Here is a 15,827-nt window from a genome sequence, read left to right on the forward strand (position 1 = left end):
GCAAAACATTGTATTCATACAATCCAGAAGGGGTTACAAAGGCTGAAATCTCTCGTCCTCTATCTGTTAATGGAACACACCAGTACCCTTTTAATAGGTCAATCTTTGTAAGAAATTTTTCCTTTCCCACTCTGTCTATGCAATCATCCACCCTAGGAATAGGGTAAGCATCTGACTTTGTTACAGCATTCACTTTCCTGTAATCTGTGCAAAATCTAACAGTTCCATCAGGTTTAGGTACAATAACACAGGGCGAACTCCAATTTGAACTAGAATGTCTAATAATATCATTTTCCAACATGTATTTTATTTCCTGATCAACAAGTTTACTTTTTTCCACATTCATTCGATATGGGTGTTGTTTGATTGGTTTTGCATCCCCAACATCAACATCATGGGTAATTATCGATGTTCTGTTTGGAACATCTGGGAACAGATTTTTAAATTTTAAAATTAATTCTCTCATCTGTTGTTTTTGTGAAACTTGTAAATGGTCCAACTTCGTTTCAAGGTTCTCCAGGATATTTTTGTTTTTTAGTTTCGATGGAACAATATTTGGTCTAAATTGGCCTTCCTCAACATCAACATCAGGCATTCTAGAAACAACCTTTACACCATCCACCAAGGCCACCACTGAATCCCTCTCATAATAAGGTTTTAGCATGTTTACATGACAGAGTTGTGTTTTCTTGCGTCTATCTGGTGTTTTGATTATATATGTTAGATCAGTCACTCGAGATTCAATAACATAGGGTCCAGAAAAACGAGCTTGCAAGGGATTATTTTGGCTAGGGAAAAATACCAACACCTTTTGCCCCACTGCGAATGTCCTAGGCCGAGCACGTCTATCAAAATATGTCTTCATTCTTATCTGGCTTGTTTTCAGATTCTCTCTCGCTAGCTGGCAGACTCTCTCCAACCGAGTTTTAAATTTTTGGACATAGTCCAACAGACTCAAGTGAACTTCCTCATTAACCCATTGCTCTCTTAACAACTCCAAAGGTCCTCTCACCCTATGTCCAAACACAAGCTCAAACGGACTAAATCCGATTGACTCCTGGATCGATTCTCTAACGGCAAACAAAAGTAAATGGATACCTTCGTCCCAATCCTTGGTGTTTTCAAAGCAATAAGTCTTCAGCATATTTTTGAGAGTAGAATGAAATCTCTCCAGAGCTCCTTGAGATTCTGGGTGATATGCAGATGATACAATCTGCTTTGCTCCCAGCTCATAGACTATTTGTTGAAAATTTTTTGACATAAAATTACTACCTTGATCAGATTGTATTTCTTTTGGCAAACCAAACAAGGTAAAAAGTTTTACAAGAGCCTTTGACACCGTCTTGGCCTTAATATTTCTAAGGGGTATTGCCTCTGGAAATCTAGAAGTGGCACACATGATGGTTAACAAATACTGATTTCCAGTCTTAGACTTTGGTAAGGGGCCAACACAGTCCACAATCACCTTCGAAAAGGGCTCCCCAAAAGCAGGAATTGGTTTCAAAGGAGCCACAGGGGGTTTTTGATTTGGTTTACCTACCATCTGACATGTGTGGCAGGTTCGACAAAACATCACCACATCTTTTCTCAAACCAGGCCAATAGAATTGTTTCAAGATCTTCCCTACAGTTTTATTCACACCAAAATGACCACCCAAAGGCATACTATGGGCCAGGTTTAAAATCTCATCCCTATAAACTTTTGGAACAACAACCTGATGAATAACTTCCCATTCCTCAGTAACAGGAACATGAGGAGGTCTCCATTTCCTCATTAACACTCCATTTTTGACATAGTATCCAGTTGGCACTTTTTCAATCTCCTCACATGAGAGTGCTTTTTCTTTCAATTCTGTCAACTCAGGGTCCTTTGTCTGTTCCACCATAAAATCCTTCCTCGACAAAGACAAATGTTTAAATTCAGGCTCACTATAAGGATGTTGATCCTCCAATGAAGACAGAAAAGTCTCAGATAAGGCATCATAATTTTCTTCCTGTTTAGGACTGTCACAAGGAACCACATCAGACTGCATCGGACTGTCTGTCTTGGCTAATTCTCTAGCTCTAGCTCGAGTCACCGCACATGATGGGTAAACATCTGGATCATTCTCAGACTCATCAATCCTTGGTTTGGTTGTTAACCGTACCACAGGATCACTTTCTCCATTTGCAAGGTCATTTCCCAATAACAAAGAAACTCCTTCCACTGGCAAACTAGGTCTTATCCCTATCTCGACTGGTCCTTCTACGAACTTTGACTTTAAAATCACCCTGTGAAAAGGGACAGACATGGTCTCACCTGTAACGCCTCGTACTAGATTTACTTCACCAGTGTCACTTTCTTCACCAAAATTTAAAACACTGTCCAGCAAGAGAGATTGACTAGCCCCAGTATCTCTAAGAATTTTCACTGGCACCTGGGGTAACTCATCATTCAGTGAAACAAAACCCTCTGATACATACGAACGGAATTCTTTTCTCACCTCCTCCAACTTTTCCGCTTTTCCCTCTTGCAAGGACTGATCTTTAACAGCATCTCCTAAACCTTTTTGATTTTTAATTGCCTGAAAGCAAGCATTGGGCACAGCTTCCTTCTTTTTCTTCAAAAGGGCACAATTAGATATCACATGGCCAGGTTTCCTACAGTAATAACAAGTACGCTCAACAGGTTTCTCCAGCCCTGGCTTCTTTTCATCTTTTCCTTTTTGATTACCTCCCAATTTAATCTCTGGTTTACCTGGATTGTCTTTGTAACTCTTTTGAAAGGTTTTAGGTTGTCCCCATTTGGATTTATGGGTTAAAGCATAATCATCTGCCAACCTAGCAGTTTCTTGTAAAGTTTCCACTGCCTTTTCATTTAAATATGTTGTTAATTCAGCTGGAACACATCTTTTAAAGTCTTCCACTAGTATCAATTCTGTCAATTTATCATAATCCCCATCTACATTTTTAGCCATGTACCATCGTTCAAAACATATTCTCTTTCCATTGGCAAATTCCATATAAGTCTGATCTGCAGATTTCCTCAAGTCTCTAAATTTTTGTCTATAAGCCTCAGGAACCAATTCATAGGCCTTCAAAATAGCTTGTTTTACCTTGGTATAATCAGCTGCATCCTCAACAGACAAAGCAGAATAAGCTTTTTGAGCTTTACCTTTAATCACACTCTGTACCATAAGAGCCCATCCTTTCCTTGGCCAGTTTGAACTCACAGCAACCTTTTCAAAATGTTGGAAATACTGATCAACCTGATCTTCTTCAAACGGAGGGACTAATCGAACCTCCCTGCTGGCTGAAAAACCATCATCAGAATCAGATTCCGAACTCCTACGCTTCATTTGTAACTCATGCTGCCTCTTTTTCTCCTCTTCCTCACTATCCAGCTCCATCCTCTTCAATTCCATCTGCTTCATTGCTAGATCAGCCTCTATCTTCATCTGAGTTAGCTTTTGTTCGGCCTCTAATCTCTTTTGTTCGGCATCTAATTTCTCTCGCTCGGCCTCTATCTTTAACTGGGTTTGTTCTCGTTCAGCTTCTATCTTTAACTGGGTTTGTTCTCGTTCAGCTTCTATCTTTAACTGGGTTTGCTCTCGTTCAGCCTCTATCTTTGCCAGCTGCACCTGTGCCTCAGAAATTGCTATTTCACTGCCAGGAAACTGTTTTAACACTTCCTTCTCAAACACCTTCTTTTCCACATAATGGCCAGCTATCAATCTCTGAATATCTGCCTTTCTCATAGACTGCTTTACTTCTGTAAGGTTTAGCCTTGTAGCAATCTTTATCAAATCATCCTTTTTCGCCACCCCCAATCCCTTTTGGGTTGGTGACTCCAAAAATGCCTTAATATCCATTGCTGCTGGTTTCCACACACACAAGCCAATTAAAAAGAATTTATCAGACCTTCCTCAAAAATCTTTGGATTGAATCCCGAACAAATCTCGTCAATCTGGGGAACGATCCCAGATGACACTCGTTAATCTTGGGAACGATCCCGGACGAGCCCCCAATTTTGTCACAAACCAGCAACAAAAGAAACACACTGAGCATGATTCAGTGTTAAAAACTATTTTATTAATCACTACTTATGATAATACGTAAAATAAAAGTTAAAAAAAATGTTAGTATGTTAGAATTCAAAAATGTTAAACCTCGAACGTTATCCCCAAAACTAAACTCTTCGTGTGTGTGTGTGACAAAGTCCAAAACTCCCAGTTCCGGAATGGTTCTTAAAGTTCAGTTCCGCAAGCCATAAGGTGAAACATGAGCAAGGGCTTCTTCAACAACCACCGTTGTCTGAAGATAAGATGTAGATGTAGAAAAACATAGAGAGAGTACATACGAAATCCAAATGTTCCACGATGGAACCCAAACGACACTTCAGTGTTTACTCGGTAGTGACTTCCTCACCCCGAAAAGCATCCGAACCGTGGTCGTCCACACACAAATACCTGTTTCCTTCTACAGGTCAGCAACAAAGTGAACTCCACCGGATTACTTCCAACTTCCATACATGGATTTCAGTGGCAAACACAGATATTGTTTCTCATCCATCGATAGAGAAAACAAGCAGGCTGGTGTCTCTCTCCCTTCTCTCTCTCTCCTTCTTCTTCTTCTTCTGACTTCTTCAACAACGTCATTACGTCCTTTATCTTCTATTGACGTAAGCACGCCCCACACACACATACACACACACTCTCTATCTTAAAGGGACTTTCACTGAGTCCGTAACAACATGCTCATACTAAATACAAGAATAAATACAACAATGAGCGCAAAACAGCAGAATGGTGCAAAGATTGTATTGCAATCTAAAGTAGTTCAAAAAATGCTAAAGTGATAATAACAAATTAACCTAGAGAGCTAGAATTAAGAGTCCAAGAACATGGTAGCACCACCAGGGAGGGGTTGTGAAAGAGGTGATCGATTCAGAAATCTGATAGCAGCGGGGAAGAAGCTGTTCTTAAGTTTAGACTTCTGGGCTTTATGTAAATATCTAAGGCTTTGGCATATTTTAAGAGATCTTTAACAACTTTTGCTTATTGCTTACACAATATTATTTAGATCTGCTAGGTAGTAAAACTAGAAAAAAAAATCAGGTATTTCTTACTGTTAGAGTAGCTCTGGTTGCTAGAACATATTTACAGCTGTATATGACTTTTAGGAGAAAGATGTTGACTTTTCAGACGTAGTTGAAAATTCAAAAATATTTACACTCCCTGTTTTTCAGATTATTAAATTTATCGTTAGTTTGGTGCAGAATAACCAAATTGTTACTTTGAAGCGGAAAAGGTATGTATGTCTATTTTGCAAATTTTTTTTGACATTAGCGTCGGTTTTCATTTCAATCATGTCCAGTAGTTTGGGAACATTCAGGTCTCCATGTAATTGCATTTAGTTTGTGAATATAATTTTAAATGAAGCACCTTTTGAAAGATTTTTTACATTATAAACAATAGTTGGTGGTATGGTTGTATCAATTTCCCCAGACTATTATATGATTTGTTTCTGGACATTCAAGTTCATAAGATTAATAATGTTCTTGACTTTACTTCTCAAGAAATTACAATATGTTTGTACAGCAAGTAATCCACATTATTTTGTACATTGTGCAATGAAATTGTATTTTGTAGCTTCTTTTAAATTTCAAAGTTGAACTTTAGTATGCAATTCAAGGCAATTGCAAATTGTCACATCTTAGCACCTCAAAATAATACATTATGAAATCTCATCAATTTTACATTTTTAGCTTCTAATTTCAAAATTAGATTGCATTCTGCCTTCTGTCAAGGAAGTTATTTACTTGTACAGATTCGTTAGGTTTTAGAGTAAATGCTTGTTAATTACTGGTAATGTAATTGAATTTATGATTGACACCAAATATCAGAGTTTGATTTGATTACTATTTTAAGTATTATTGAACTATATGCATTATTTCATTAGTCTATTTGTTTAGTAACAAGCACTTTAAAATTTAAATGGCAATGCATAGCCCTTTAAAATTTCTGCTGTTGAACTCTGCTAATTTAAATAAAAACATTGTTATAAATTGAAGCAATATGTTTCTCAAATGCAGCTTGACCCGTTAGTGAATTCCATGGTAAAATGATAGGCAATGAATGTTTAAAATCCATCTAATATTAAGGTACATAAATATTATACAGTACAACTGCCTACAGCTGGCTTTTTTATTTAGGCATTTTCTTGACAATTTACAAAGAGAGACAAGAAAATGTACATTCTCCAAGAAATCTGAGTTTTCAAGGCCCATCAAAATGTTATCCATCAGCCTGAAGTTAAATTACTTGTGAAGCAAACTGTTATTGGTACATTCAGTGCTGTGCTATGTGTGGGAATTAGATGATGCCCCCCTTTGTTTCCACTTCTTAGTCTCATAGAATTTTGTATTATATAAGTGGAAGAATGTGCCTGGCTGTGATTAGGATATAATATATTTATCAGGCTAGTATTCTCTATCAATCAATCTAGCTCGTAGCCTTCCAATTTGTCTTTCTTTGTGTGTGTGTATATTAATAAATCCTGAAGCAAGAATTGCACAATCTGGTTAGTTCACTTTTACTATTTTACGGTTGGTGCTTGGGTTGTCTTGGTTCATGTATTAAACTTGTACATACTTAACTTTTCTTTCTTTACTTCAGGCCAATAATGATTAATACCTCTGGACCTTCTAAGCCAAAATATTTTCATCACTTAGTCAAAGAAACTGACGATGCAACTCATGTAAATAAGCACCTTTTTGAAGTTCTAATTTTTTTCACTTCTTAAGATATGCGGTTGGAAATAATTTTTTTTAATTATATCGTTCATGGTAGGTACCTGTGCATGGACCAAATGGTGTGAAGCAATGTGTTAGAACCTTAGATGATATTGTCATTTGTGACATCACAGACAAGCCAACAGAAAAAACTGAAGAGGATGAAGCATCTGCAGTTTCTACTAATGAGTATGACTAATTCCCAATTAATAGATGTTTTGCATACTTTGATGAATTACAGCAAAAAACTTAGAAGTAAGAAAGGGGGCATCATGTTGTTGGGGTTATACTAGCTCCACTTGCCTACCCCCCAACAATCAGTGGGTGATGGAGGAGTATAAATGTAGACAAACCACAGAAAGGTGCAAGAGCAATAGGGTTATATTGATGGAGGATTTTACCTTCTCCAATATTGACCTGTAATGCCTTGGTGTGAGGGGCTTAGATGGGGAAGGATTTGTAATGGTGCATCCAGGACAGTTTTTTTTGAGACATTACATAAATAGTCATACTAGAAAAGGTGCTCTACTGCGTTTATTCTCGAGAAGTTAAGCTGGGCAAGTGGTGGAAGTGTCAATGAGGGAGTATTTTGGGAATAGATATCATAATTCTGTAAGTTTCAAGATACATATGGAGAGGGATAAGGATGGTCTGCAAGTTAGTATCCTAAATAGAGGAAGGACTGATTTCAATAAAATAAAACAGGACCTGGCAAAAGTAGATTGGGAGCAGCTGTTTGCAAGTAAAACAACATCCAACAAGTAGGAGTCTATTTAAACAGGAGTTCGAGGAACTTGTTGGCCCTGATATTTTACTGAGGTTGAAAGGTAAGGATGGCAAGAGGAACTTGGGTATCCATGTCTAAATATTCCAAATAGCAGCAGTAGCATAGGTAAATAAGCTGGTTAAGAAGGCAGTTGGGATACTTGTCGTCATCATCATCCTGGGGTATAGAATATAAGAGCAGGGAGGTTGTGGTACGACTTTATGAAATATTTGTTGGGCTACGGCTGGAGAGCTTTGTGCAGTTCTGGTCACCATGCTGTAGGAAAGATGTGATTGGACTGGAAGGTGTACAGGCAGTTGTCGAGGATATTGCCTGGGATGGAGCATTTCAGCTATGAGGAGAGACTGGATAGGCCAGGTCTGTTTTTCTTGGAGCTGAGCAGGCTGCAGAGGGACCTGATTGAGGTATATAAAATTGACAGGCATGGATGGTGAGAAACTTTTCTTTTTATCAGGAGTGTCTATAACCATTGGGCATAGGTTTAAGGGTACATGGTTGGAGGTTTAGAGGAAATCTGAGTTGGAATTCTTTCATTCTGGTTGGGGGTGGCAGGGAAGTGCCTGTTTCAGTGCTGTATGACTTTGACTCTGTGTATTTGCCAGCTTATTAACTTTCATCCTTAAAATTAACAGAGGAAAATCACAGGATGAACACCAAGTTCTGGTCTCTTTTTTGCATCGTATATTGCCCTTGTAAATGTGCACCTTTTCAACTGACTTTTAATATCATTAGAACATTATTCAGATTAGATCTGCTTAAGATTCCCAATAGTTCATGGGAATTTCAGATGTTTTCACAGTGAATCTCAGAGCTCTGCTGATAGTTTTGACTCAGACAATCATGAACTGCTGGGACCTACAAAGCTGGTAGTTGCAGTATTATTGATTAAAAAATATATAATACTGCTCATTCACGTACTGAGATGTTGATGCTACTGCACAAAAGGTGGCATTATACTGTGATTAAAAAGGACTTCTGAGAATACTGCCATATCTTTGCATAACTTACCGATGCCATTGGAACTGTTCTTCCAGATTTCTTTGGTATTAGGTACCCTACCTGCAGGAAATGTCTACAAAAGTGAGAGAACTTCTTCAATCTGCAGCTACTGATCTGCGATGGGCTGTTGTGTTTTAGACCAGTCTGTAAGTGATCTTTGAAAAATCAAGTGAAGAAAGTTTAGTGATACTAATAATGGGGTATCAGGAAGAAAAAGTCACTGCTATGTGCAAGTGGGTTCAACAAAGCCATGCAACAGGGGTAATTGTTATGGAGATCCACTAACTGACATTTAAATTGATTTATTTTAATTACAGGATTAGTTGCCCTTTGGAAACTGGAGATTTTGAAAATTATTAGATGCTGTCCTACAGCTCTACTGTGAGGAAAAAGTCCTATTTGTGGCTTTAATTTTCTTTTCATATATCTGTGTAGAAAAATACACAGCCTAAAAAGAGTTCTAAAATTCCATGAATCATCTGTTGAATCAGTATCTTGTGCACTTTTATTGATCTTTCCAGAGTCGTAGAACAGGATAATTCTTTGCATGAAGTGAATGCTAAAAATGGGGAACCACTTCCATCATCTGAGGTAATGGATGTATGCAGTACTGACCACGTTATGAACACTATGATAAACGACAATGTTGAAACAACGAATACTGAATCATCGATAAGTTCTGAAGATCCTATATCTATGATGGACTCCATTTTGAAAGAGAGTGCAGTTATTTCACAGAACATAAATCTTCTTGGCAAGTAAGTGAATGTGAGGAGTTTTGTGTGTGATTTTTGATATCACACAAGTTCTAGTGTCCAAGCAATACTCTTTGCAAGAAAAAGCTTAACAATGGACATGTGTTCTGGATATTCATTCACTATATGTTAAAATCATACTGTGTGCTTACTGGCTGTTGCATATGTCTGCTTAAGTAATTTCACTAATTTGTAGATTGTGATGTGTTTTTGAAATTTTCTTAGTTGGTAAATAAATGAAACAATGATTTCTGTGTATTGTAGTAACATCCTACACCATTCCTTCTAGAACTCTAAATGAAGTCAATGTATGTTCATGTCATGGTGTACTTAAATATATACTGAGTTTGAGCTCGTAGGTAGATCAACGTTGTGAATTGTACGATGTGGAAATGCAAACAACTAGCTCAAAATTATTTCATGTGTATACTTTACAACAGATGCGTGCATGTATGAATCCATTTTTTATTGTTTTTGATTAAATAGTGAGATTCACTGATTTTTACCATGGTCTACATCATAGACGTAGACTTGATCCTTGCTCAAAAACTTCCATGAACTTGAATCAATACCATATTAACATTAACAAGTATTAAATAATCTCTGGCCTTGCAGGGTAGAACTTATGGATTATTTGGACAGTATTGACTGTAGTTTAGAAGATTTTCAGGCTACGTTATCAGGAAAACAGTTCAATGTGGATCCAGATATTCTGTCAGATGTAAGTACCCGTCATGTAATTAGGTTTTTGAATATGAATCCAAATCTAAACTGCATTTTTCACTTGTACCAGATGGTAACTAACTATTCATGGGATAAAACTACACCTTAGATTTTATTTTATTTTATATATAATTATTTTGAATCTTGTTTATGGCATTTAACTCATTTTGCTAATGATCACTTTGTCTAGTAATGTGTGTATGGAAGCTGATGTGCATTAATAATATTCTAGAAATGTGCCAAGAGCAAGAATGAAATTTGCTGTATCCTGTGCTAATAAGAAGCTGTAAGCTTATTTCATTAAGCTCTGTTGATAACCAGCTGATACTAACTTCTTACAATAGATCACATTGCTTTCTGGCTTTGTTGCTTATCATGCCTTACTCAAACTTGACAGTATTTTTTCCCCAGTCAAGTCAGGGTTAGGGCCAGCTTCATCCAGTATTCTTCTTCCTCTCTTGTCAAAGACACTGATATCTAATGCTTTATTGCATTTTATTCTGTAACTGGTAGTAACTGGTCTGACTTACAGTTGTCCTGATTCCTGGAAGGCTGATTTTGTACAAGACAAAACATGGAACATTACAACACAATACAGGCTTTTTGGCCCACAATGTTGTGCCAACGTTTTATCCTACTCTAAGATCTATCTAACCCTTCCCTCCCACATAACCCTCCATTTCTCTATCATTCGTGTGCCTATCTAAGAGTCTCTTAAATGTCCGTAATGTATCTGCCTCCTCCACCTCTGCCGGCCCACCACTCTCTGTGTAAAAAAAACTTGCCTCTGATATCCCCCCCTTTTACCTTCCTCCAGTCACCTTAAAATTATGCCCCCTCATGTTAGCCATTTTTGCCCTAGGGAAAAAGTCTCTGACTGTCTACTCGATCATCTTGAACACCACCTCTATTAAGTCACTTCTTGTCCTCCTTCACTCCAAAGAGAAAAGCCCTAGCTCGCTCAACCTATCTTCATAAGACGTGCTCTCCAATCCAGACAGCATCCTGGTAAATCTCCTCTGCACTCTCTTTAAAGCTTCCACATCCTTCCTATAATGAGGCGACCAGAACTGAACACAATACTCCAAGTGTGGTCTAACCAGAGTTTTATAGAGCTGCAATATTACCTCACCGCTCTTGAACTCATACCCCGACTAATGAAGGCCAACACACCATACAACAACTTAACAACCCTATCAACCTGCATGGCAACCTTGAGGGATCTATAGATGTGGATCCTAAGATCCCTCTGTTCCTCCACACTGCTAAGAGTCCTGTCATTAACCTTGTATTCTGCCTTCAAATTTGATCTTCTAAAGTGTATCACTTCACACTTTTCCCAGTTGAACTCCATCTGCCACTTCTCAGACCAGCTCTGCATCCTATCAATGTCCTGTTATAATCTACAGCAACCTTCTACACTATCCACAGCACCATCAACCTTCGTGTCATCTGCAAATTTACTAACCCACCCTTCAACATCCTCATCCAAGTCATTTATAAAAATCACAGAGCAGGGGTCCCAGAACAGATCCCTGTGGTACACCACTGATCACCAACCTCCAGGCAGAATACTCTCCATCTACAACCACCCTCTGTCTTCTATGGGCAAGCCAATTCTAAGTCCACACAACCAAGTTTCCGTGGATCCCATGCCTCCTGACTTTCTGAATGAGCCTTCCATGAGGAACCTTATCAATACCTTACTGAAATCCATGTACACTACATCCACTGCTCTACCTTCATTAATGTGCTTTGTCACATCCTCAAAGAATTCAATCAGGCTCATGAGGCATGACCTGCCCCTCACAAAGCCATGCTGACTGTCCCTAATCAGCCTATTCTTCAAATGCTCATAAATCCTGTCTCTAAGAATTTTCTGCAGTAATTTGCCCACCACTGAAGTAAGACTCGCTGCTCTGTAATTTCCAGGGTTATCTCTGCTCCCTTTCTTGAACCAAGGAACCACATTTACCACCCTCCAATCAGCTGGCACTACTCCTGTGGCTAGTGAGGATGCAAAGATCATTGCCAAAGGCACAGCAATCTCCTCCCTTGCTTTCTATAATAACCTTGGATATGTCCTGTTCGTCCCCAATGACTTATCTATCGTAATGTTTTTCAAAAGTTCCAGCATATCCTCTTTCCTCACGTCGATATGCTCTAGCGTATCAGCCTGTTGTACACCATCCTCACAAACGTCAAGGTCTCTCTCACTGGTGAATACTGAAGCAAAGGATTCATTAAGGACCTCCCCTACCTCCTCCGACTCCAGGCACGTTTCCCCTTTTATCCTTGATCGGTCCTACTAGTTATCTCACTCTAGTAATCCTCCTCCTCTTCACAAACATGTAGAACGCCTTGGGGTTTTCCTTAAGCCTACTCGCCAAGGCCTTCTCATGCCCCCTTCTAGCTCTACTAAGTTCATTGGCTACCTTGTAACTCTCTAGAGCCCTCTGATCCTTGCCTTCTAAACCTTAGGTAAGTTTCTTTCTTCCTCTTAACAAGATATTCTACGTCTCTTGTCAACCGTGGTTCCTTCACTGTACCATCCTTACCCTGCATCAGTGGGACAAGTACTCCCTGAACAACCTCCACATTTCCGTTGTGCACTTCCCCAAGAACATCTGTTCCCAATTTATACTCCTAAGTTCCTAATAGCGTCATAATTCCCTCTCCCCCGATTAAATACTTACCCATATAGTCTGCTCCTATCCCTTTCCAAGGCTATGATAAAGGTCAAGGAGTTATGTCACTGTCTCCAAAATGCTCTCCCACCGAGAGATCTGGCAGCGATTCAATGCAAGTCTTATTTTGAAATTCAACTTGAGGTGGATTTTTACGCTAGGTATATGTTTGTATTGGCTTCACTCCTGTAGGTAAATTATTAGTGCCTTGCAATCTTTAAGGCTACGTCCTTCCCAGAAAGCAATAGTGAAATCTTGAAAGTTACATTGGAGTTTAAATTATCTGATATATTGCTGAATAACTTTTTGGGTCCAAGAAAGTCCATTACCTTGTGAAAGAGTTGAAACTAGTGACATTTTGGATATGAATGGGCTGCCTATCAGATTCAAAGTTATGCGTAAACATTCCATCTTGGAGGATACAGTTGCAACACTTACCCTCCCAAGGAAATTATTGTTTATAAAATAACAAACCATGACTACTCTCAGATATCATCAGAAGTATTACTAAAAGAACGCAACAAAATAGGAGCAGGTTTAGGCCATCAAGCCCCTCAGGCCTGCCCCACCATTTAATGTGATCATGGCTGATCTCCATTGTCATCAACTCCTCTTCTGTGCTATTTCTCTATACCTGTCTATTCCTCAATCTATCAAATATATATCTACCTCCACTAGTTCTACCACCTGCCAGGGCAGAGAATTCCAGAGATTCACCACCCTCTATGAGAAGAGACCTCTATGTACCTTTGTTTCAAATGATTGGCCCCTTGCATTGAAGTTATGCCCCCTTGCTTGAGACTCTTCCACTAGTGAAAATGTCCCAACATCTACCCTGTCAAACCCCCTTAGGATCTTATATGTTTGAATAAGGTCACACCTCATTCTTCTAAACTTAAAGGAAATGGGTAATTTTTCATACCTGGCTCAGTCATTTAATTCTATTTTGTTATCTAGCAATTCTTTATTTTTGGAGAGCAAAGTATGTGAAATATTTTAAATAATTTCTCCTTTGGGCCATGACATTCAAAAAGTGAGTTTGATTAATCAGTTTGGGGTTTTACTTGGCTTTGGGAGACCTTTTAAGTTGGTAGGCAATTGTTACTTTGCCTCTAATTTCTTCATAGACCCTCTGAATTAAATTTCTGACCTCCACAATAGATTTTCTCTTGATAAGAAGTGTACAGTAAACTATTACTAGTTGTTTAATCTGGATGTAGTAGAGCATGTACTTTTATATAAAAAAATGTATTAGAGGAAGAAAAATTGTTGGCTTTGATATTTATTTTTGAAGGTTAGATAAAATGTATGACCAAAGTGAGTGAATTCCTCTTCACAAACTGTACTTTTCTATTATACATCTGGGTGGAGAATAATCTGGTCCACTTAATCATATTTTATATCAAATGGTTTCTTGTGCAATCAGGATATAAATTATTACTACACCATATTGTTTAGTAAAATAAAATGTTCAGAAAATAATATTGAACACATTGCAGCAGCAAGGACACACTAGCTAACAATATAGAGAAAAATTATAGCCACCACATCTTGTCAATACATGTAGCTTTGTGAGGCTCTTTGGGTTTAGAAACCAAATCCAAAGGGAAATAGCTGAAATGTGGCATTTTAACTTTTCAGTATTATGTCTGGCCACTTTATATTTAAAAAGCTTAATTTCTATTTTACATGGAACCATCTGTTACTAGTATTTATGTTTGTCATCTTTTACCCTTGATATACAGTAAAGCTCTGATACTCTGGCACCCTTGGGACATTCATGATGCCAGACTTGCAGATTTTCCAGACTATTGGATATTATCCCTATTATTACTGGAACACACTTTTTTTTAATTTGCTTTGTAAGATGCTACACAGTACTATAATAAACATCCCAGCGAACCTGGTGAGTTTAAAGGGAATTTGGGGCTCCAATGAGTTTAAGGGGAGCACAGGAAATGCGGCCCTGGTGAGTTTGGAGAGAATGAGGAAATGGGGCTCTAGTAAACTTAAAAGGGAATGGGGAAACAGCACCCAGTGAGTATATGTCAAACAATCAGATAGCAGATCATTGAGTTTTTCGGTACTGCACACATATAAGTGTCTGGATGTCCTTTCTATTTTATGGTTTAAGTCAATAAAGCATGTTGTGGAGAATCTTATAGGTTAACAATAATTTTAATATCATGAATGTCATCTTATAAACAAATCCAAACTGCTCTCTTCTGGGTGTAATTTGAAGAATGGTGAGTGAGCTGCTGCTGAATATATTGGAACTAAATGTACTTACACCATGATTCCATTTTTTAAATTTAATGTGTTTACATGATTTTTTTAATGCTAGGTATCAGGAACTAAAGAAAGCCTTAATGGAACAGAATCCAAAGTGGATGAAAGCAAGTCTTCTAATACTGGTTAGTGATTATAGAATTTGTTACATTTGCCACAAGTAGTTATAATAAAAGGTGGATTTTCATGTTGTTTTTCATCTCTTATTGGACCTAGACAGAATGCCTAAATTACATCCCATTTAAGCTTGGTGAATGTGGGTGACTTGATGGGTCAGGTCATTTAGGAAGTTTGATTGCTCTCTGGCTAGTTTTACCTCAGTGGGCCATTCAATCTTGAAACTGACTGGTATTTAGGCACAGCTGTATGTAGCCAGTTATCAGAAGGCCATCAAACTCTTAGTCTATGGAAAGATTGGAATGAATAAAGTGGAATGTGGTTGCTTGGATCCTGTATCTAGTATTCTGATGGAGTGCAGATGGTACAGCCTAACTTGATCATGTCCAAGATCTTTCTGGTAAACAGCATTGCTAGGTTAGGTTAAGGCATATGCAAGTTCTTTAATTGTGCCCTCTTAGATGGAGGCACTTTGTTCTGTCGTGGGAACAATGTGCCTCCCTATTTGTAATCTGGGAAGTATTCTTAAAAGCATTTATACCATGTATGGGCAGCTTGAATCTGTTTATTCCTTCTGTTGGTGAGTATCATCTTGAGCCAGTCCTGGAATTCCAACTATTGTACTCATTCAGAAGAAATTGGATTTTTATTAGCTTATTAATTTTATGTAGATATTGATACTTTCAACAATTTTATGTT

The 15,827-nt window shown here is 38.1% G+C and overlaps 1 protein-coding gene across 1 annotated transcript in view; it reads left to right on the top strand.

The window, feature by feature from the left end:
• hsf2 (heat shock transcription factor 2) overlaps nt 1–15,827 on the top strand; it is a 41,058-nt gene that overhangs the window by 22,439 nt on the left and 2,792 nt on the right. The window contains exons 6-11 of the mRNA XM_052025484.1: nt 5,227–5,288; nt 6,656–6,737; nt 6,830–6,960; nt 9,079–9,315; nt 9,928–10,033; nt 15,067–15,136. Of these exons, the coding sequence (XP_051881444.1) occupies nt 5,227–5,288; nt 6,656–6,737; nt 6,830–6,960; nt 9,079–9,315; nt 9,928–10,033; nt 15,067–15,136 (688 nt within the window). The remainder of the gene's footprint in view (nt 1–5,226; nt 5,289–6,655; nt 6,738–6,829; nt 6,961–9,078; nt 9,316–9,927; nt 10,034–15,066; nt 15,137–15,827) is intronic.

Source organism: Pristis pectinata, chromosome 10, assembly GCF_009764475.1.
Source record: "Pristis pectinata isolate sPriPec2 chromosome 10, sPriPec2.1.pri, whole genome shotgun sequence".
Lineage (NCBI taxonomy): Eukaryota > Metazoa > Chordata > Chondrichthyes > Rhinopristiformes > Pristidae > Pristis > Pristis pectinata.